Source organism: Molothrus aeneus, chromosome 1 (assembly GCF_037042795.1).
Source record: "Molothrus aeneus isolate 106 chromosome 1, BPBGC_Maene_1.0, whole genome shotgun sequence".
Taxonomy (NCBI): Eukaryota; Metazoa; Chordata; class Aves; order Passeriformes; family Icteridae; genus Molothrus; species Molothrus aeneus.
This window is the reverse complement of record NC_089646.1, coordinates 140,433,757-140,457,106: the sequence shown is the minus strand read 5'-3', so window position 1 is coordinate 140,457,106 and position 23,350 is coordinate 140,433,757. Positions and strand designations below refer to the sequence as shown.

The following is a 23,350-nucleotide window of genomic DNA, read 5'->3' as shown; positions in this document are numbered from 1 at the left end:
CCTTTTCAGAGTGTTTGTAAGGCTTTCTTTTCAGTTTTGCAAGATTTTGTTTCCAGTCCATTTTCTTGTAGTCACTAAATTTCCCAATTTTTTTTCCTTCCATTTTATTTCCTTTGATGGTATCTCTGTTCTAGAGTATTCGTAAGTCCTTTTCTGTTTTAGCCTTCAGTGGGGATCAATTTTGGCAAGCTTTGGTCCATGTCCCTGCACTTGTTGGCATACAGGCCTTTTCATGGCTTTTGCTTTTAGCAAATTTTTTTTTTCAGTATCCATACCATGTCCCTGATATCTTCCCCTCCAAGTTGTGTCTCCCTCCTTGATTTTTTTCCCTGCTTTTGCAACATCTCTGAGGTTAGTTTTGGCCTGTTTTGCTCCTTTGCACTGCACCTGACAGAATCCCAGTCCATATTCTTGTAGTCATGAAATCTCCTGATTTTTGGGATTGCTGGGTTTTTTTTCAATTGCATTTCATTTGATCATATATCCTTTCCAGAGTGTTTGTAAGCTTTTCTTTTCAGTTTCACAAGATTTCGTTTCCCTTCCTGAAAGGAAATGTTATCCCCGTACCCCGAAAATGATGGTTCAACTCCTTCCCCTGCTAATGAACCCCCAGGCAAAACTAATCTTTAGCTTACTCCTAGGAACAACCATTACTATCTCAAGTAACCACTGAATTATGGCCTGGAACAACCTTGAAATCAACACACTTGCCATCCAGCCAATTATCTCAAAATCTCACCACCCACAAGCCATTGATGCCACTACTAAATACTTCCTGACCCAAGCAGCTGCTTCTGCCCTTGTCCTGTTCCCCAGCATGACCAACACATGACACACCGGACAGTGAGATATTACCCAGCTTACCCACCCAACATCCTGCCTGATCCTGACCTAGCAATTGCAATAAAACTAGGACTAGTGCCCTTCCACTTCTCATTCCCAGAAGTAGTCCAAGGCTCTCCTCTCACTATCGGCCTCCTCCTATCCACTGTAATAAAACTCCCTCCAATCACACGACTCTTCATAACCTCACCCTCATTAAACCCTACACTCCTAACCATCCTGGCTATCTTCTCAGCAGGCCTGGGAGGATGAATAGGACTCAATCAAACACAAATTTGAAAAATCCTAGCTTTTGCTTCCATCTCCCACCTAGGCTGAATAGCAATCATTATTGTCTACAACCCTAAACTTACCCTCCTCAACTTCTACCTATATGCTATAATAACTGAAACCGTTTTCCTTACCCTAAATACAATCAAAGTCCTAAAGCTATCTATCCTAATAACTACATGGACCAAAATTCCATCACTAAATACAATACTACTCCAAACCCTACTCTCTCTCGCAGGACTCCCTCCCCTGCCGGCAATGGGGGCTTCTGCATGGGCTTTAGGTAATCATAGGTGTAGGCCGTATAGGGGGACTTTGACTGTGAAGGCTTGGAGGAGGGCTAGGCTCCCGACTAGGCCTATCAAGAAGAGTTTAGTGTAGGGTGTGAAAGTTTGAGTATTGGAAAGTACCAATTTGATTGTGTAGGTGGAGGATGGCAATTAGTAGTGGGAGTGAGCTGGCAAGTGTGTAAAATAGGAGGTAAATGGCAGCATTTAGGCATTCTGGTTAGTTGCTCCATCGCAGGATGAGGGTGGGGATTAGGGTAGCTTCGAATGCAATGTGGAAGAGCATTAGTTCTAAGGCCGAGAAGGCTAGAAGGATGAATAGCTGAGCTAGGATTACTGTTGTGGCAAAGATTCATTTGTGGGTGATGGGTTCTTGTTCTAGGTGATTTTGGCTTGCTATGATCATGAGGGGGAGGAGTCAGCATGAGAGGACTAGCAGAGGGGAGGCAATTTGGTCAATAGATGTTCAGGGGGTTAGGCCTTTGTTCGGGTAATGTGTCGGTGTGAGTCATTGGAGGCTGATGGTGGCGATTAATAGCCTGTATAATGTGATGTTAGTTCATAGGTGTTTGCATGAGGAGAGGAGGGTTAAGGGAAGGAGTATTGCAGTTGAGGTGAAAATTTTTAGCATTGTAGGAGGTTGAAGTTGTGTAGCTGGTCGGAGCCATGGGTTCAGGTGGAGGCTACTAGTAGGGCTAGCCTTGTGCCTGCTTTGCAGGGGGAGAATGTTAGCATGAGGATAGGGAGGATGGTAGAGGCTGATGATTGCATTTGGATAGGCCATACAGCTAGGGCAATGTACACGGATATGTTATTTCCCTTTGGGAAGGGAAATGAAATCTTGCAATTTTAATGGGGATGAATTGGGAATGCTTTGGTGCATGTCCCTGCACTTGTTGGCATACAGGCCTTTTCATGGCTTTTGCCTTTGGCAATTTTTTTTTTTTTTTAAGTATCCATGCCATGTCCCTGATATCTTCCCCTCCAAGTTGTGTCTTCCACCTTGACTTTTTCCCCTGCTTTTGCAACATCTCTGAGGTTAGTTTTGGCCTGTTTTGCTCCTTTGCACTGCACAAGATGTAATCCCGGCCCATATTCTTGTAGTCATGAAATCTCCTGATTTTTGGGATTGTTGGTTTTTTTTCAATTGCTTTTCATTTGATCATTTCTTCTTTCCAGAGTGTTTGCAATGCTTTCTTTTCAGTTTCGCAAGAAAGGAAATGTTATTTCCTTTCGTGAAGGGAAACGAAATCTTGATATTTCAATGGGGATGAATTGGGAATGCTTTGGTGTATGTCCCTGCACTTGATGGTGCAGAGGCCTTTTCATGGGTTTTGACTTTGGCAATTTTAATTTTTTTTTTTTTTTTACGTATCCACGCAATGTCCCTGATATCGTCCCCTCCAAGATGTATCTTCCTCCTTGATTTTTTGCCCTGCTTTTGCAAAACCTCTGAGGTTAGTTTTGACCTGTTTTGGTCCTTTGCACTGCACCACATGTAATCTCGGTCCATTTTCTTGTAGTCACGAAGTCTCTTGATTTTCTGGATATTTGGGGTATTTTTCAATTGCATTTCATTTGATCATATCTCCTTTCCAGAATGTTTGTAAGGCTTTCTTTTCAGTTTCGTAAGATTTCGTTTCCCTTCCTAAAAGGAAATCAAATTTCCTTTTCTTTCTCGTAAGAAAGGAAATGTTAAATTCTGCCCTTCTCATTTTGTCACATTCCCTTAATATATATTTTGTAATGCCATAACCTATATGTGTTCTGGAAGGAATTGTAACTTGCTACATTTACAGCCTGACCTTTCCCAATGTTTCATGCTTTTCAATTTGCTTTTCTGATTTAATGTAGATGAAGGTTTTCTTTCAGTTTCTTCTTTAGGCAGAAAGTTATACTGAAAGGTATACCTCAGCTACACTAATACTTTTGCAATGGTTTTAATGTTAAAGCCAGCATTGCATACATGTTTCTCTTATTGAAGTTGGGTTCTGCAGGCATAAGGGTGTCAATCCCCACCTCAACATCATAGGACTGCTGCCTATAAACTTGGCCACAATCATGTCCTGACTTGCTATGCTCTCTACTGATCTTGGACCAGTGCAGACTCACTGGCTTGTCCTTAGATCTGCCTCATCACCAGAAACCTGCCTGGTAGTCAGGACTCTGAGCTGCCCCCAGATCACCCCTCCTGTGTCCTGGGTAACAGGGTCCTTGCCCCATGGTCAGATAGATCATGTTTTTCTCCTTGTCCCTTTGGGGCCTGTTTCCTCATGAAGAGTTGTGGAAATGCAGTCATGGTGTCTGTTAGGGCATGGGAAAAGGGAAATGAAGGAACTCTATGTATCTAATACCAGTGCCTCCTCACAAGAGCCATCATCCTTCATCCATCTCCCCACTGCCCGACACACATAGGGAACACAGCAGCTGAGTAAATTCCGTGGCAGGAAGTCTTTATTGGAAGATATTTTAAGACCACACAAAGAACTGAGTGCTACAGCTTGGAGTTGAGTTGAAAGGAGTGCTGTATTAGTACTGCTCTAGAACTGACAAGATTTCCATGGGAGAAAGAGACAAACATCCCCTTTACCTCACCTACCGAGTGTAACACAACTGGAGGCTTACACAGAGCTCTGGAATGCCTTAACATTAACCTTAACACCATTTAACCAGCCATTAAAATGGACAAGCAGTTGGTGAACAAACTGGGACACTGGGGTAGCACCTGTCAGAAGCGATTTCAAACAATGTTTGTTTTTTAGTAACATCCAAGTTTACAGCTCAGCATCCTATCGACTACAGAGGAACACCTTTACTGCCACGCGTGCAGCAACCCGATACGGTTGCAGTCCAACGCCTTTTTCTCACAGTTCCCCGGAAGGCCGAAGAGCCGGCTCAGACCTCCCCCAGCCACTGTGGGGGCGGGAGGAAGGCGGGCGGGGGAGGTCGCGGGCCGCTGGCGGGGCGGGCCGCGGGCAGCCCGGCACGGCTGTGCCCCAGGCGCTCGGACGGCCCGGGGCGCCCGCGGCCCGAGCGGCGCTGCCGGAGCGGAGCGCACGGGAGGCGGTGTGGCCGGAAGGGGCGGACGTGTTTCCCGGGTGACGGGGCCGACATGGCGGCGCGCGAGGTGGCGGCGGAGCAGCGCGGGCCCGGCTCTGGATGAGGGGCGGCCGCAGGCTGCGGGAGCGGCCGCCTCGGCCCCTGGAGCCCCGCGACCCCTGGCGAGGCCTCCCCCCCCGGGGCAGGTGAGCGGGAAGGGTCGGTTCCTACGCTGCCGAGTGCCGCTTCCGCCTTGCTGGGCAGGGGCCCGGTCTCGGCGCCTTCCCTCCCGGGGCAGAGCTGCCCCCGCGGTTCTCCCGCAGCAGCGCCGCCGCCCCGCTCTGCCCTGTGCTCGGGGCGCCCCGGCCCCGCGGCCCTCGCCCAGCGGCGGGGCTGCCTGGCCGGCCCGGGAGCGCCAGGCCCGCGGCCTCTGCCCGACCGGTTGGGGCCTCTTCCGGGGCGAAGTGGGGGGGGATCTCATGAGCTGCGAAGAACATGATGTGGTAGACAGGCAGCGTTTGGGAATTGAGCGGCTTCGCACCCTGTGGGAAAGGGCGAGGGTGCGCAGCCTGTCAGAACTCGTGGTGGGACAGCATTGCTTGGGGTTACCTTCTGTTTACTCTGACGAGCAAATTTAATAATACAAAGAGTGAAAATTCCTTAGCATGCTTTTAAATACTTCAGAATCTCTATCAACTCACAGAAAAATTAAGTGCTACTATTTGGTTTCAGTGCTGTCTAATAATATTCAAGACTCGGCTGGTCAGTAGAATGGTAGGGCACTGCTATTTGGTCATAAATTCACAGTGTAAGTGCCTAAGTTGCATCTCTAATGAAGAATGGCACAGCTTGCTGCTTTATAGCTCTGTGGAGCTATATTTCTGGGGAGCTTTATTTCTGTGGAAATACACATGTGCACTGCAGAGACTTCTTTAGACCGTCTTGTAGTGTCGTTTGTAAATAGCTGGTGCTCGTCAAGACAAGCATGGCAAGATGATTTTGTAGTAGTAACAATGAGTGTGTTAATTTGTTGTTTCTGGCATTGCACGTAGTTACAGAAAACTTAGGTCCAGGATGGCAAATAAGGAGTGGAACAGAACTGGGGTCTCTTAAACTCTGGTTCTGTGTCTGAGAACTTCAGTTTTGTGAAGTGAGTTACGTGAATTAGGGCATTATGTAAAAGACTTGTTGCAAAGTTATGAAGTGAATGAAGTTACAGTGTGGTCTCACAAGATTGTGCTACCTCAAGCTGTGTTCTGTATGCTGGTTTTCACAAGGCAGTGGCATATAGAGGTAAGGAATTGTCAAAGAATAATGGTAGACATAAACTTTCTATCTTAACTAATATTGCCTTGAAGAGTATAATTTATTGTAATTCAAGACATAAAGCTTCAGGAGTTCACATTAGTGAAGTTGTAGCTGTATTCAGTTTCTTGGAGAGGAAGGGGTGAGATGTGGTGGTATTACTGCAGAAGTTTTATGACTCTGGGACTAACACGTTTAAAAAAGAGTTGAAACCCTGTGTGTTGTATATCAGAGTATTTAGTGTCTAGAAATAACTCAGGAATTGCCAGCAGTCACCAACTTTTGCTGCCTTTATTTAGAGAGACAGACATTCTGTCTTAACTTTTGGTATCTTTTGCAGCTTTCAATAGTATCTCTTTCTGGATTTGAGTGTCTTGGATGACTTTATTCTGCCTATGATTAATGTGAGTGAGATGTCTTCTGTCCCAGCCACTTCAACTGCCTAGTTAGGGTATTTGCACTGAAAGTTGGAACACTAGTGTTGAAACTACAGTACCTTTACAAACATCCCACAATCACTTACCTACAAATAGATAGAGGAGATGCCTCCTGAGCTTCCCTTTTCATTCTGCTTCTCTCCCTAATGCCATAATAGCATGGCTTTAGGGTTCAGTCATGCTGCTACTTAATTTATCTATTTATCAAACTCAGTGGTCAAGACAGGATTTTTTTTCCCTCCACACATGTGTTCCCAATATTGTTTCTGTGTAAAGTGATGAAAGAACCAAGAGATCAAACAAATCAACCAAGAAGAGGGCAGTGGAACCTCTGAGTAGGCTACAGAGTGATGGTTGCTGTCTTTGAAATGCAGGAAGTGCTGGTTTTGTCTTTCAGTACCTGATTGAAAGCAGTTCTTGAATCATTGCATTGTCTTTCTAAAATTTAAAGTGTCTTTATACATCTTGTAACATACATGATTTGGAGGAGGGTTTATGTGTTTGAAAACAGGTTTTTTATCTCTATCTACTAATCTTAATAAAATTCCATCTCTCTACAAACCTACTTCTGATCTCTGATGTGGCCATTCTACCAGAACTTCATACAGGATCCCCTTTTAAAAAATTCTCTCCTTACCACTGAAACTTTGCTAGGGTATTGTCAGCTGTTCTAGTAACAACACAAAAGCACTACTGAACCAGTATGGATTTTTGGTGCTAACAAATGTAAACACTCAAGGCCATGTTAGTCTTTAGTACTAGGAAATGAACAACTTGTTTTGCTTTAGGAGGGTGGAGGGTTTTTGATATCTCCTTAGGTAAATTGGAGGAGAGCCTTTCAGTTTCAGACAAGTTATTTTAAGCATCATCGTCTGGTTATTTATCTGGCTGTGGGCTAAAATCACTGATTCCAAGGTGTGTTCGTGTTTGCATTCCAGAGTTACAAGTGAGCTGATACGAAAGAAAGCTGATGTGGCAGTAAAAGATGAGTTCTCTAGGAGGAAACAAGTTTCTAAAATAATTTTAGTGCCCCAAAGTGACTTTATTTTAGAATTGCCTCTGTCTGTAGAAATCCTGTTTAAGTGGTATTTGTGTGTACAGTTAGATATGAAAGAGGAAGTGTTTCTCCAGGTGCCAGTGTGCTTATTATACAGTGATAAACAGTTACTGCACCATAGTTGATTAACCAGTCCACCTGAGGGTGGACTATGCTGGCTACATTCAGTGAAGTTAGAGGTGCCAGGAGTTCTAATGAGGCCGCTGTTGCAAGCTGTAAGCGAAGTAAAAATGTTCAATAAAATTCTGAACTTTGCCTCCCTTCATTCTGTTTCCTTTATGGGTCCCTATAATGTTTGAGTTTCCTCATTCTTCTGACTTGGTTCTAAAATGTATAACATCTCGTGGCTGTTGTCTTTTAGTCTTTTCTGGGCTCATGTTCCATGTGAACACCTGTTGTGACTTTTTACCAGTGGAAGACAGTATGAGATGCACAAGTCAAGCTCCAGCTAAATTTGGTGTCTGTTACAGAATTGCTGAGTTGACCATGAGTATTAAATTGATTAGGATTCATGTCTTGATTTATTTGCTTTTTTATATCTGTTGTAATGGAAGTTCAGTTGACCCTAAGTCTCATAAATGTAACAAAGCAATTCCAGTAGTGGGAGAAGGAAATCTATCCTGTTTTATAAATGGAAAGTGGAGGCATGAGGTGTGATACACAGAAGGATGTATCAGGCTGGCAGACAACCCTTACCAGATTTTCTGAATTTTAATCCAGTATTTCACATTTGCCTCTATCTGTTAAGAAATGTTTTAGGATTCTTGATGTAGCACTGCAACTTTGTGTTATGTGTCTGTCATCCTGTGTTATAATTGATTGTTGATACACTTATGGTTCCTTTTGGGATTGTTTATCAAGGAAAGGCTTAAGAAAAGAAAGACTGTTGTGGCCTGCCATTTAGCATTACACTGTTCAGTATTTTTCCCAGGAGAGAGAGAAGGTACATCGCTGTGCTTCTTTCCAATGTCTGAGAAAGATGGACAAGAAGAGGATGAAAAAGTTTTTTCAGTTCAGTTTAGTATAATGGTATTGTGTGAATTAAGTTTGTGGTGAACTGAGGAAAATTTGGGTTCTGTGTACATCTGTATTCATCCAACTACTTCCAAATATAAAATGGTTTACCTTGAGAAATTTAATTAACATAAAAAAACTACCAAGCACAAAAGAACCCAATCCCAAAAGGCACCAAACAAAACTCAAAACCTTTAGCACACCTTTAACTTTTCAGGTAGTGCTGTTTTTGGAGCAACAATGCTCACATTTCAAGTGCTGTTTCAGACAAAGGGGAAAATGTTTGACTTTTCCTTACCTTGGGACAATAATTGGTTCAAGATTGTATTTTAAATTAATTTATAAAAAATAATATTAATTAAATAAATACATACATCTGGCTTCATATCATAAATAGCAGTATAAAAAGCAGATACATTGAGGAAAGTTCTTTTTAAAGGTAAATGATTGCTAACACTACTATGGCTGGCCGATAGCATATTGTTGACAAAACTCTGGTTGTGCATCTGACAGTTTGTAGTGTAGGGAGCTTAACTGGGAAGACTGCAAACAGTGCTCAGAAAAGAGGTGGGCAAAACAGTACTTATGATCTTAAATCACAAACACTAAGGTTGGAAGAGACCTCCAAGGTCCTCAAGTCCAGCCTTTGAAGGGCGTAGTTCTAGCTCAGCTGAAATGAAATCTCTATCACAAATATGTTAACTGGCCATGTGTCTCATTGTAACTCTGAAATCTTTGCCTGACACATGGAAAGTGAAGAAATGCAAGTTATCTGATTGTCATGGGCATAATGATAGATGTTGAACTCTGTCAAATGGGCATACTGGTGATACTGGAAATATAGTCATTCTTACATGGGAATGACCTGGGAAATGGATTAACTTTTGGTGATTAGTTCTTGTGGACTTCACAAGTCCACTGACTCTGCAAGCCAGAGTTCTTGTGGATTATGCTTTTTTTCAATTGTTTAACTTTATATTGAAAACTCAATACAGTATACAATTCAATGTATGAAAAAATGGTGAGTTGAAAACTGGGTTCATTTATATGTACACATATAAATATATGTATTGGTAACTGAAACACTTGAACATTGTTTTGGTTTTAGTTTTTTTGTTCTTGTTTTAGTTTTCTGGTTTGAGTAATCTTCCTAGTTCCTTGACTTTAGGCATAAATAATACTGAGTCTGCAAAGGTTTTTGGTGGCTTCCTAAAACAATCTTCTCAGTCAGTAGTTAGGAGTTTTTTAAATTTAGGGTCTGTCTGTACTGTCCAGTGTAGCAGTTAGATAGACTGAATGAGGGAAAAGAGCTTTACTCTTGCTAATATTGAGTACTGTTCTGCTCCTTCCCTCCTGCCCCCCAAGCTGATGAAAGAATGAATTCTGGTAGAGTGGAGTGAGCTTCTAAACATGCTTTCTTTCAGAAAAGATGTACCTTTATAATAATTTCAGCAGGTCACATGCTATTCATGCCTCACATCTCAGGCAGATAACTTCTAGCTGCCTTTCCTAAAAATAACATTTTCTTTCACCAATTCAGTGTTAGTTTGCAATAATTTCTACCTTTAGGATAGAGAACTTTCCATCCCATTACTGTTCACTCTTTCACTAACTTCCATTATTTCCTAATCATTCAAATTATTGACTGATGCATTCTTCTGTAACCTACATATTATTAACATTGCTCATACTAAAAGGTAAGGAAGTGCTTGAGCATAATATGAAATAATGGTCCAGTCTTTTAAACTAAAAGCTAAATATATCGGACAATGTCCGTTCTTGCTTCTTTATGGGAACTGACTGCTTTCTAATTCTGTTAGATAAAGAGCCAATCCAACCTTGTATAAAGTTCTCTACATTTTTAAGCCTCCCATGAAATGAAATACGATAACACAAATATTGAAGTAGAGGTGATACGTGTCCTATGAAGCCTTTCTCCTGAGCTAGAGCTTGGTAGTGCAGTCTGTAATTTGTTGGTTACTACTAACTTAAGCCTTTCATTTTGTAGTAAAAGGGCCTGTTTATCAGCTCCCATATGATTTTTCAGTAGCAGAAAGTCCTGTCCTGAACTACATGTAAAGCACTATTTCCAGTACTATATTTCTACAGTGTTTAATAATAGTTATGTTATCTAGCAAATGAGCACCAATAAAAATACATCTATGCTCCTTGAAGCTCACAAATCCCATTGTGTACCTTTTTAATAAAATCCTCAGGACAGTATTGGAGCAGCCTACCTAATGATCCACCTTCCTGACTCTTCCTAACTTAAAGCCTGGAATATAAAAAGTGATTTAAATGCCATAGCATATTTGAAATCAAGCTGTCCTTCCATGGAATACTCATGGCCTGAGGAAAATGTCACAGGGCTGCCTTCTCTTCTCACCAGAAGGTATGTTAAACTTGCCACAGAATATGTTGTTACAAGTGTAGATGTTTATAATGCAAAGCTATTTCTGAAGCCTAACCTCTTATTCTTTACTCTGAAATGTTCACCTGTAGGAGAGAAAAGAGATACTTGAATTCCAGCAGATTTTTCTGAGTCAGTCTGTAGCTATTCAAGGTGGTATGTTGGAATGATGTGATGTGATAAATATAAATTCTCTAGATTATCAAATTGTCACTGAAAAAATAGCTACAAACAGGAGTGGCTTCAGCCAAAGATTAATTTTTTCTTTTCTGTGTTTGCTATCATGATCCTGTCAGGCAGAGAAATATCAGTAGCTCTGTGGGTTAGCTGGTGCAGTAGTTCACACAGGATGAACACTCTTTTTTTGATGATGATTTTTCAGTGAGACTAGTTCTAAAATAAGCAGTGTTCTCATCATACATTTCCATCAAAATGGAAGGTAAATTTAAACAGCTAATTTTGGAATTTCACCTAATGACTAAATCTATAATTTGTATATGCTTGATATGCTCAAGCAAGCAAGAGCTTCTCTCTGATCAGTACTCTGTTTTGCATTGCCACTGTTCAGTGCCACTGGTAGTGTCTGAAACAGATCAGCTGCACAGGCACTGCAGATGGTTGCCTACGCTTCCCCTTTAGGAGTGTCTTTAACTTTGACTCTATCTGTGACTTTGTGCTGTTTCTTTAAAGGTCATATATATTAGATACTTGTATTACTTACATCAGTGAAATATCCTGATAGTAGGCAGCTAACATCTTTGCCCCAAGTACCTGCTCTCTTTCCTTGCATTAATACAGTTTCACTGACTGCTCCTAGCTTAGTAGCAGCTAAGGCAATTGGCTTTAAGTACTGTATAAAGTTGTATAATCCTCTGCATCTAACTTTTTTTCTTTTGCAGGAAGGGTTTCTTACCATGGCCATAACACAGTTTCGACTCTTTAAAGTCTGTACTTGCCTGGCAGCAGTGCTTTCTTTCATTAAAAAGTTAATATGCAGGTAAACAAGTCTTATTTAATTTGGTTACCTTTTTTTTTTCAGTTTTTGAATTACAGGGTTTTACACTTCTGCCCTTCCCCCAGCACCCAGCCACCACTTTTACCAGCTCTGATTTTACTAATTGCAAAACAGTCAATACAGATGAAAACTAAATCAAGTGAATTCTTTCATTTGCTATTTGTTCAGAGTTCCAAAAGTCTGTGTAGTGTATTTGTGAGTGTATTTTGTTGTATGGTAGCTGAATAAGGTTTTGTAAACAGCTATGACAGAGTTTTAAAATGGCTTTTAAAAGTATTCCATGTCAAACTTGAAGAAAAGCTGTGCTACACAGTTTTGAAAAGTACTTAGCAAGTGATACTTTGTGTTTCAAGAGATTCTGTTAATGGGAGCATCCACTTTGTCATCAGTCAGTCGGCTGTCATTACTAATGTAGGCAATTCTCATCCTGTTTGTCAAAAACAGTTGCCTGAGACTTCACATTCTTCTGCCTATTGAAGATTCTTTCAGAACTTTGGAGGACCGTGATTGAAGTTCAAGGGAACGGCTTTTTTTTTCTTTTTAATGATGAAGAATGTTTTTTTTTTTTACACTCTTTTAAGTCATATGTGGTGTTCTTTTGAGTTGCAGACTCATGAATGCTGCAGTGTAGTACTTTGAAGCAATCTAAAAATCCCCAAGAGTTAATGTGGAGTAGTAGAGTTCAATGATAAAGTAGTAGAGTACCTGAGGCGATTCTTGGCACTGTGCTGTCATATGAACTGCTGCTCTTCCTGCCACTTCTGCAGCATGTTGTTTACATAAACAAATACCAATCTAGAGAAATGTATTCTCTTTTTTTGTATGATGACAACTACTTTCCCAGTGAGGATTAAAGTGCATGCAGAATATGTGGTAGACACAAAATAACTGTTTATTTCCTCTTCACCTTTACTTATTCCAAGAACAAGAGGAAGCTCTTGAGTTGTTGGTAAATTCACTTACAGATATAGTGAAGCATTAAAAAGATACATTTTAATGCTGCATACAATTATATACATGTCAACCTTAGTTCTGTGATTTGAATTCCAAATTAAATTAGGAATACTTGCTGTTCAGATGCTGAAAGAAGTCAAAACAGAGTTGATCATAACTTCTGTATTATGTGGATCCTTCATTTCTCTAATTATATTTTTTATAAGCAGATAATTGTTTTCTAAGTGTAGTGACAGTATTTTCATTCTTTTTTCCAACTTCTAAATGACATATTACCTTGAAATGAACAGCTGAGAAACTGTTTCAGAGTACATTAAGTAGAAAACCCTTTATTTGCTTAATAACAATTAGATGAAGAAATGAAAATTAAGTCTTTCACATAAGCAAGTCACTGGATCACATTAATTCAGACCACTAACTACAGATGTTTCTTCTGTTCACTGTCATCAGCAAAGTGTAGTTTGATAAATTTTGTTTTCCTGTAATGCACCCCTCAATACAACTATGCCTAATTATCAGCAAAAGTGATTTAATTAAATGTGCATTTTAATTCAATGGATATGAGCTAGTACTTACTTAGATTACATAGTTTACATTAGGTTTTCATTTGAACAAGTGCCTGTAGAGATTGTGCAACTTTTTAGGCAGCATAGAGCTTACAAATAGTACTAGTCCTTTCTTTAGTTCAAGCTCTTCTTGATAAACAACAGACTGCCTGAATCCATTTTTCAGGAAATAAAATGTGTAAGTATAAGAAGACATGAAACTTCCTTCCGTTTAAAATCTCTAATTATCTCCAACTGAGAAATCTGAATACTACTTATTAGTAAGGAGAAACAAATCCAATCATTTTTGAGGCATTTGGCATTCAGAGCAGTGATCAGTATTTAATGGTGGCTGTGGAGCAGCTGTTCCTATAAGCATCTTGTTCCCTTCCTAGAGGAAGTGGAGATCTGTAGCCTTCCTTGGTGCTGCTCTGTGTACTATATTCTTTCTGATGTTGTGTGACAAAAGCTCTTTCCTCCTACTCCAGCCCTGTTACCATTTTGACTTGATTAATGTTGTTACCAGCCACTTGCTTGTCTCATAAATCATATAGAGAAAGTCAGTGCAGAAGTGACGGCTTGTAATAGTATTAAATGTAAATAGTATTAAGGATGTGTATGCTGTAGAGGTCTGAAGGAGGTTGTTTCCAAGCTTGGATTTCCTTTAGAGATGTCAAGTAAATCTTGTCAACCAGAAGCTCTCTAATGTGTTTGAGGGAACAGTGTTTTCACTTTCCTTTACCCCTAAAATCTGTTGCTTTTCAAACTTGAAGGAACAGTTTATAAAGCAAGTAGAGTTAATTATATAAAACTTGAAAATTTGATTATAGCACCTGACCTTGTCTAAGGAGGAATATTGGTCTAGAGTAGAAAAAATATATCTAGTCACTCACCAGCATATAGTAGAGGTCATATTACAAGCAATTCAGCTAGTCAGTTGGTAGTATGTTCTCTAATACTAAAACTAATGGATAGAAACTTGAAATTGAAGTTTCCCAGTTTATTCTCATCAGTAAGAAAAAAACATTAAATTTCCCAAGCTACATATGGTCAGTTTCATGACTGCTTTGCTATAGAACCTTACATTCTTTGTGGAAAACATAAAGAATTGCATTCTGTTGTGTTGTAAGGTGTAAAAATAAAATGAATGTCAGCTAAGAATATTTTAATTATTCTGATCTTTGTACGTCATGAAGTAGATATCTAGATAATTTATTTGCAATGCATTAGTGTTGTTTTCAATCAAAATTATTTTATATGGTTGCTGAAATGCATTGAAATGGTATTCTTTAAGTAGAAGCATGAATTGAATTAAAGCTATTAACTTGCATAATCTTGTATTACCTCTGTTTAGACTTTGAAGAAAAAAGAGCTTCAGAGGGGCTTTCAAATCAAGCAGCTCAGAAAGCTATTTGTTAGACACAGCTTAAAATTTAAGACAAATAGAAAAAATTCTCATTTTACAGTAGAAATGTTTCTTTCACAAATACAGATTGTTAGTGCTTGCTTCATAAGCACTGACAGTCCAAAAATTGTGACTAAATTATGCAGATGAGTTAGCCCATTTTTAGCCCATTTTTAGCCCATTTTCAGCCCATTTTTAGCCCATTTTCTATTTTTTAGAAGTATTTCTCCTCTATTTCACTGCAATTAGAAAAGTAAATTGCACTTTGATATTCTTGTGAAAACAACTTTCAATTCATGATGAAATTCCTTTGCTTAGCAGACTTTTAGTGACAGTAGTTAATACAAAGGTAATGGAAGCACTGAATGTTTTAGCCATGACTATTTTCAGTAGTGCTGTTCTCAGACTTCCTTTTTTGTTTTTTTTAAACTTAGTGCTCATGTTTTCAGAGCTTGGAGGAATCCTACATTTTTTTTTCAGGTCTGGAAGAGGGCGAAAGTTAAGTGGAGACCAAATAACTTTGCCAACCACAGTGGATTATTCATCTGTTCCTAAGCAGGTAATTGTTAAAGTGGTAGGTGACTTAATCCCGTAACAGGGTGATTATAGAAGTCCTACAATATTGGATTGGTATATATCCAAGAAATATATCTTATAATGTGATATATGTGAAAGATACAATAATAATATGTGATACAGTATTAAGTATATATCTTAGCAAGTTATAAAAATACAAGATTTTACCTGCAGATAATATTAATTTGTACCATATTCTTATATTCAGCCTGAAGTAGAAGACTGGTCTTCATGGGATGAAGATGCACCTACAAGTGTGAAGATTGAAGGTGGCAATGGTAATGTGGCTGCTCAGCAAAATTCTTTGGAACAAATGGAACCTGATTATTTCAAAGATATGGCACCAACTATAAGAAAAACTCAAAAAGTAAGTATTACATTTTCAACTATACTTATGGAGGGTTTTCCTTGCTTTAAAATAAAAGCAAGTAAATTGGCAACTTACAGAAGGTGCTGTTGGTAAATGAGAATAGATGTTGGTGTGTAGTTTATCATGTTTAATGTTAAGACCTTTGAGATCTTAACAATTGTGATGCTATCAGATGTTTACATATTTAGTCTTCATGTTATTGGAAACTTATGAATAATTTAATACTCTAAAAGTTCTTGGAAGTATAATGTGAGAACTCTCTAGTCATTTGTGCTCATATCCTTATTTGAACAAAGACGTTGAATGTCTTGCTCTATTGAAGTCTGAGGGAGCAGCCCTGCTGTTTCAGAAAACAATGGTTAATTGTTTCACCAAGTTATATTGGGGAGGCTGGAATTAGAGAACTGATATTTCAAAATAGCTTGTTCTTCAAATATCCATTTTAACTGTGGAGACAAGACAGGAGGGCATCTCTACAGGAGCATCAAGGTTGTAAATAAATGCTGATTAAAATCTGGTGATTGCAGGTTTTGTTTCTATTTGTGAATCTTTCAGCTGGGTACTTGCAGGTCTTTGAGTCAATTGGGAAAACCTCACAAGTACTGGAATAGGTTACCAGAGAACTTGTGCAGCCTCCATCTCTAGAAGTTTTTAAGCCCCACGTGGAAAAGCCCTGAGTACTTTCATCAGCCTTAAAGTGACAGTGGTTTGAGGAGGAGATTGGATTACAAACCTCCTGAGGCCCCTTCAAACCTGAATCTTCCTGTGGTCCTATAAACAGGAGGTGATCCTGGTGTCAGCTTTCTGTACATTCAGAATCTGCAGTATCTTGTGGACTAAATTCTTCTAAGGATTTTGATGTCCCAAAATCTGAGGAGTAGAAGAGAGCTAGGGAGAGGTAGATTTCTTCTTTATATCTACTGACATTTTTTTGTCTCATAGAATGCGCTTCAGGTTCAGAACAAAACTGAGGAAGAGTCCATGCTAAACACTGGGTTTATATTAAATATCTCTCTAGGGATGACTGCAGGCACTGTAAAGAACATCCCTGTTAACTTGGCCAAATTAACACCATTCAGTATGAATTTGTGTTTATTTCCGCTGAATGTCTCAATATAAAGCCTGAGATTTGAGGTACAATCTGCTCATGTTGTCGCTCATCTATACTGATCTATTTGGAAATAGAACATCAGTCAAATAACAGTTTGTCATTGCTCAATAAGACAATAAGATTGTCTAGTCCTGCTTCCTTTCTTGGATTGATACAAGCATACAGGCAGTGGAACTGTGGATCTGCCCCATTGGGAAGCAGAAGAGGCTCGAAGTAGGCTAAACAAAGTTTCTGACTTGTGGTCAAGACAAGTGAAAAGGATATGTGATCTTGGCAACTCTTTTGGGAAAAGCACTACTTTTCAGCCAAACCAGTACAGAGCTTACTAGTTAATGTTGACAGAAAATTTGCAGCTATTGAAACTGCACAGATACTGGAGTATGTGAGAGAGCTGACATTACAGTGCAGTACAACTGTGCAGACAGCACTGTCCTCAAAAGTAGTACTTTAAAGTGACCTGTCACAGAAGCAGGATTTCTCCAAGCAATATATCACATAATTGATAGCTTTTATGAGTACTGGGAGATGTGGCTGTTTGATTTGTGATTCTTTGTGCCCATTCTCTGTCTTGATACAGTCACAGGTTTCTATGTGACTAAAGAATATGCTAGTGGGGGGAGGAGGAGTTCTTGTTTTTTGTATTTATCTTTCACTTACAAGTTCATTTTGCTGTGCTGCTTTAAGAACCTGTCCAGGCTTAAGACACAGTGAGGTGTGTAGCTGAACTTTCATGGGCACACAGTTATATGATCACAAAGGAATCTCTGCAGTGCTTTAATCTACCACTTTTTTGTTCCTTTTTTTGAATATTTTCAGATAGTTATTAAAAAACGAGAGCCTTTAAATTTTGGGATTCCAGAGGGAAACACAGGATTCTCTAGCAGATTAGCAGCCACACAAGATATTCCTTTTATTCACCAATCTGTAAGTATGCTTTAAGTATTGATCTTGTATTTGTCAGTTAAATGATATTCTCTAGGGAAGGAATAGTCTGCCTAAGATGTTCATTGTGGGAAGTAATTGGAATAGTTGGGGATGCAAATTGTTTTAAAATTGAGTGAAGAATGAAGTAGTCCAATATGTTCTGCTGAGAAATTTGACAGATCAGTGATAAAAAGGTCAGAAGCTTCCATATACTTATGGGCTTGCAAATCTGCTAAAGCAATGAACTGTAAGTTTTGGATTTTACACAGTAAGTTACTAACAAAAGAGTAGAAGGCTTTTTTGAAAACCTCTAAGTTACCTTTGCTTTATTGTTTTGGACCCATTTTTAACCTTCTGTTTCTCCCTTCCTTTTTGTGTAGGGATTGTAATGTAACAGCCTCCTAATTTTTACTCCTTATCCTTTGAAAAAATTGTCTAGTTGCCTAACGGACTGGCCAGTTAGCAGGAGATGCTCTCCCTCCCTTGCCTTTTGCCTTTTTTAACAGTGTTTCTCTTTTGATAAACATTGTGTACAAAAGGGTACAGGCAGGAAGCAGTACAGAATGGTCATACCACCTCCTTGCACTGTCCTTTATGAAAATAGTTCAGGAAAGGACTTTTAGTTAGTAAAAGTGTCACTCAGCTGATACTGGACATAAAAACAAGTGGATGTATGTGTTGGTTTGTCCATGCAACTGCCAGAAATCTTTTGCATTATCTACTCATTTAATCTGCTCAATCTATCTTCCTCTTGCTAAAAATGCACTCCACTATTTCCTTCCTGTCTTTGTCCAAAAAACCCTTTGACAACTGAAAAAACTCAGTATTATTATAGCAGGAAAAAAAGCATGGACCATAAGATGAGAAGCACTGCCATATCTCAAATATTTCTGTAAGTCTGAAGCATTAATGTTAAAAATACGTTAAGGAAACTTTGCTGTCATCCAGGAGCCACTCTGGCAGTCGCACACCAGTGTTTTATTTAATTTTCCATGTGCTTAGAAATTCTCTTTGTTTCAGCCTGAACTGGGAGACCTGGATACTTGGCAAGAAAATACAAATGCCTGGGAAGAAGAGGAAGATGCTGCTTGGCAGGCAGAAGAAGTTCTTAGGTAACTGAAATTAATATAACACTATGTAAAGTTTTCACATGTAAAAGAATCACATTTGTTTATTTGACACCTTCCTGGTAAGTGCCAAGAATTGTTAAACTCCTCTTAAGACAAATTATTTTTATGCATCTAATCTCTGTGTAACTAGTACTCACCAGAAGACATTTTGGATCTAATTAATTTAATAAATGAGATAGTAGAGGACATCTGAAAATCACTGGAACACTGGAACAACACATTAACACATGCACATGCAGGTGTTAAAAAAATGGCCCCCCACCAATCCCAACAATTTATTATGTTCAGATCACATTACTTGATTAGGTAAAATACCACTTGATGTCCTTATAAAAAGTATCACAACCATGTGCTTAAGGTAAAAATAGTTCAGGGTAGAAGGTGAAGTGATAAGTATGTTCTTGGAATCCCTGTAGGAGCTAGGCTTTTCTAATTTAACTAAACTAGCTGAACGTAAAATCAAAGTCTCACACAGAGTTAGTGTGAATGCTTCAGCCATTCAGTTTGTGTTCCTTTTTCCTTTCCTTTAAGGGGTATGGAGAGTAAAGAGATGCAAATTAAGTTTAAGTTAATCATACACAATGATTTGAACTGATAGTGACTTACAGTTGTATCAAACTTTATTGCTTGCTACATAGTCAGGTAACCAGCCTCAGATAGCTTTAGCTTCCTAGGCTGTTGTAATTCTACTAACTTAATTACAAGCACATGGCTTCTGTGGTCCACTAGTGAAATAAAGACATGATATAGTCAAAAATCATTCTAAGGAAAATAGGTATTGTGGGGAAAAGAAGAGAGGAATCTGATCAAGTGTTTATTTTAATGTTTTGAAAAATTTATATTTTCAATCTGTGGAATAAGACAACAGGGAAGTTACCAGCTCATTTTCAATGTGCTAATCATAATTAGAATTTATTCAATTTATTATCTCTGTCAGTCTTGCTTTGCAACAGCTTAACATGTGAAAATAGTGTTGTAATGCAAATATTTTTGTAAACTTTATCTGGTATTGGTGTGTACATTCTGATCAAAACCTTGCTGGTTTTTTTTTTTAAACTTCATTACTGTTTCCGGTTTTGTACTGAAGTACAAGCTTTGTGATATGAAAGATGTGCTTTTGGGCTGTTTTGGTTCCACAGATAGTACTTTTTCCTGTAAAGAATATCAATAGACTCAGTAAGATCTTTAATAGCTATGGTGCAGTGAAAATACTCTTTTTTGTTTGTTTGTTTTTTTATGGAGAAATGAAAGTAAAGTAAATACAATGCAGCTACTTTTGCACCTGCAGACGCTGCATTGTATTTACTTAACCCTTGCCACATTCCATTACAGATGGTTTCTCATACGTGAATTAGCTATTAAATTACCTGGTGTATGTATATGCCAGTTTATTCTTGGAGTGTAAAATTTGTGCAGTGAATATTTCCAGGATGGACTAAGTTATATTGTTTGCCAACAGTCAGGTTCATGCTCTAGAATACTTAGGAAGAGCAATCTTTTACATGGTGATAGCAGTGGGGTTTCCCAAAAGCTTTAATTTTTCAAAGTGTCATGATATTTGGTTGAACCTATCCTAAAGATTTCAGCCTACCATCTTTACTGTTGAAAGAGTTCAACTCAAATGGTTACTTCTCATAGGATTTCTTTTTGGCCTCACTAAAATATCAAACTGCAGTTGTTATAGAAGGGATGTGTGTCTAAATACTTCCAGCAGATTAAATACGATTAGAACTCCAGATGTGTATGGCTTACCGCTTGTCCAGCTATGGCTGGCTACCTCTATATACAGCTGGTCATTATGTGAGCTGTATCCCAGCTGGGTGAAGTAAAACCTTTGTTTTATTCATGACACAGAAATAACAATGTTTATCTGTAAATGAGTCAGGTCCTGGCTGATTTTTAGCGACATTGATAAAGAAATCCCGACTGGGTTTAATTTCTCTTGCAGTAGACATCACCGGTGTTTTTAACATCTGACATTTAACATAAAACTTAAGCAAAATATTTAACATAAAACTGGTCAGGCCTGACTCTGTTTTCGACAGAGTGTAGTAAGGAAGTGCTATGGAGTCTCTTCTTAATGATAGAAGTCTGCATCTTGATCTGCAAAATGATCCGAAGATCCTGTGGCCACTCTGGTGACTTAATGTGTAAGCGTAACACTTGAAAGAAGCTTGTATAATATTTCAGACTGCCAAATAGAGGACAGTCCTCTAATGTTACAGTCAGTTAATGCTGACTGTACTCCAGTGGTGCTTTTGGAGAATGAAATGAGTGTGCAGAAAAAGTGAGGGTCTCCCTTAGCCTGCTGTGTCTGGTACCTGTGGGTGCTTAGTAAGACCAGAATAATTTTTGTGTAGCAATGGAATGTTGATTACTTATGCAGAAGTGGGCTGTGTCCTTCTAATTAGCAGTGAAGACTGTCCTGTGGCCTCTCTGGTGAGTTTATGTACAAGCATAACAGTTGAAATTAGCACATATAGTAAGTCAAATGCTCCCTGGAATTAAGGCATGCAGAAAGTGCTGAAGAGTAGGCTATCAGAGCATGAGAAGTTCCTGTAGTCTCTTTTTTCCCCATTTTCCACAGGTTCTAAGCTGGGATACACTGAAATTTTCCAGTCAGTGGTGAATTGGTATAGTGGATGAAAAACTGCATTTTCAGTTAACTTGAGTTAGTTGGAACTTAGTTTCATCTGCAAATTTTAGATCCCTATCTACAACTTCAGACTTAATATTACCAACGAAGTTTTCATCCCAGTGGAAGCAGTTGAACTCACACATTTTTAGTTTATAACAGCTACTTGTATTTTTGTTGGCCAATTGCTGTGTCTGAGGCGAGTTGAAGGTCTCTTTCTGGGCAGAACTGAGTGCAGGTTCCTAGACTGTAGAGGGTGTGATGAAACCACTGCTGTGCACAGGAGCTCCATGTCCTGTGGGTCATCCTAGGGAAAGAAACAGGAGCTGCCACGATCCCTCCCTTCAGAACTGTTGTGAACAGCAGCATTAATAACATGTGGCTTTTTGGAACTTTACTGTCTCTGTATATTGGCTGGTGAAGAAGCACAGTGCCTCTTCCTTTTTGCATCAGTTCAGATATGTGGGAAATATAAAAATCTGCCACTGTAATGTGGCAAATATTATTACTCTGCATATTGCTGGATTGACAGCTCTGTCAGCTGTCAGGTAAAATGTACAGTAACGGGTGACAAACTCAAAAATATCCCTAAACCAGCAAAAACTCAAAACTTTTGAGCTGCTGCTGAAAGTATTACATAGATTTTTAGTTTTTCCTCTAGGCCTTACAACTGTCATGTACTCTCACTGATTCATTTACTCTGAATCTTTGAGAAGCTAGTGGCTTTTAAATTGATGAATAATTGAACAAATATTACTGCCTAAAACTAGATTGGATTGGGTTGGATATTATGAAAAAGTTCTTCACCTGGAGTGTGATCACTGGAACAGGCTGGTCAGGGATGTGGTCACAGCACCAAGCCTGCCAGAATTATTTGAAGAATACTCTGAGGCATATGATGTGATTCATGGGGATGGTCCTGTGTAGGCCAGGAGTTGGACTTTGATGATCCTTGTGGGTTCCAACTCAGAATATTCTACAATTCTAGATTAATCCAAAAAAAGGACTTCAGCACAGTAAAAGAAGGACTGTTCTGAGCCTAATGACAATAGGCTGATGCTCTGTTTTTTTTAGTTATAATAACCTATGTATTGACAGGAACTTAAGGTATGACCATGCTGAAAATTGTGTATTATTTAGCAATTCATGTTTTCTTTAATTACAGACAACAGAAGATAGCAGAAAGGGAAAAAAGAGCAGCAGAACAACAGCGAAAGAAAATGGAGAAAGAGGCACAAAGGCTAATGAAAAAGGAACAAAACAAAATTGGTGTAAAACTGTCCTAACAGAAGCCACACAGCAATGGCAGTGCCAGTGAAAAGAGAATTTCAGCTCCACAAGATACATATTGGTATTGATTTAACTATTTATAGGACTTCAACTCACTGCTTGGTTTCAATGCATTCTTCAGGTCATCTTGGAAGCCAGGATTTTCCCAAAATATCTTGAACTACTAGTACGTAGTTCTTAAAGAAGAAAAGCCCTACAGAAAATCATGCCTTGATGGAATGTTTCCTGCAATAGTTCTTTTCCAGCACCCTTCTTTGCAGCAAGTGATTGACAGGGATGTTGATTGAAAAACACTCTAAATGAACAGCTCAAGCCTAGAGAAAAGAATGTAAATATTGAGTGGTGGGAAGTCTACCTGTATTGTCTGTGCTTACCTGAAACATGTAATTAAACAATTTTAAAGAACCTTTTGTTTCCTGCCTGATGAAAAAGTCTGCTTTTGCTCTTTTATGAAAGTATTTGTAAACACTTGAAAGTTCTCCATGGGAGATCATACTGTGTGGAAGAAAATAACTTATTATTGATGACCTGCAACTCCAAATGTGCTCCTGGTGGGTTATGCAGCTGAACACTGAAAGTGGATTTCTTGTCACTTTGTCACTTGCAGCTTCCTATGCTCCCATTTACACTTGACACTGCATTGACTGCCAGCAGTGGCATCACTACACAGGAGTGGTGCAGCCTACAAAGGGTTGATGCGAATGTAAGGGAGCATTTTAGTAATTTACTTGTA

The 23,350-nt window shown here is 39.1% G+C and overlaps 1 protein-coding gene and 1 pseudogene across 2 annotated transcripts; both read left to right on the top strand.

The window, feature by feature from the left end:
- Window positions 1-601: 601 nt before the first annotated feature.
- LOC136556167 (NADH-ubiquinone oxidoreductase chain 2-like) lies at window positions 602-4,563 on the top strand (annotated as a pseudogene).
- On the top strand, window positions 4,487-23,022 carry EBAG9 (estrogen receptor binding site associated antigen 9). Of its 2 annotated transcripts, XM_066565911.1 has the most exons (8): window positions 4,487-4,645; window positions 10,469-10,644; window positions 11,562-11,659; window positions 15,062-15,140; window positions 15,366-15,524; window positions 17,455-17,562; window positions 18,583-18,674; window positions 22,493-23,022. In XM_066565911.1, exons 3-8 carry the CDS (start codon window positions 11,577-11,579, stop codon window positions 22,611-22,613), a joined length of 642 nt encoding a protein of 213 aa, XP_066422008.1. In that variant the 5' UTR covers window positions 4,487-4,645; window positions 10,469-10,644; window positions 11,562-11,576; the 3' UTR covers window positions 22,614-23,022. The 2 variants fall into 2 exon arrangements, with proteins under 2 accessions (XP_066422008.1, XP_066422017.1); XM_066565920.1 differs by lacking the exon at window positions 10,469-10,644.
- The last annotated feature ends 328 nt before the right edge of the window (window positions 23,023-23,350 follow it).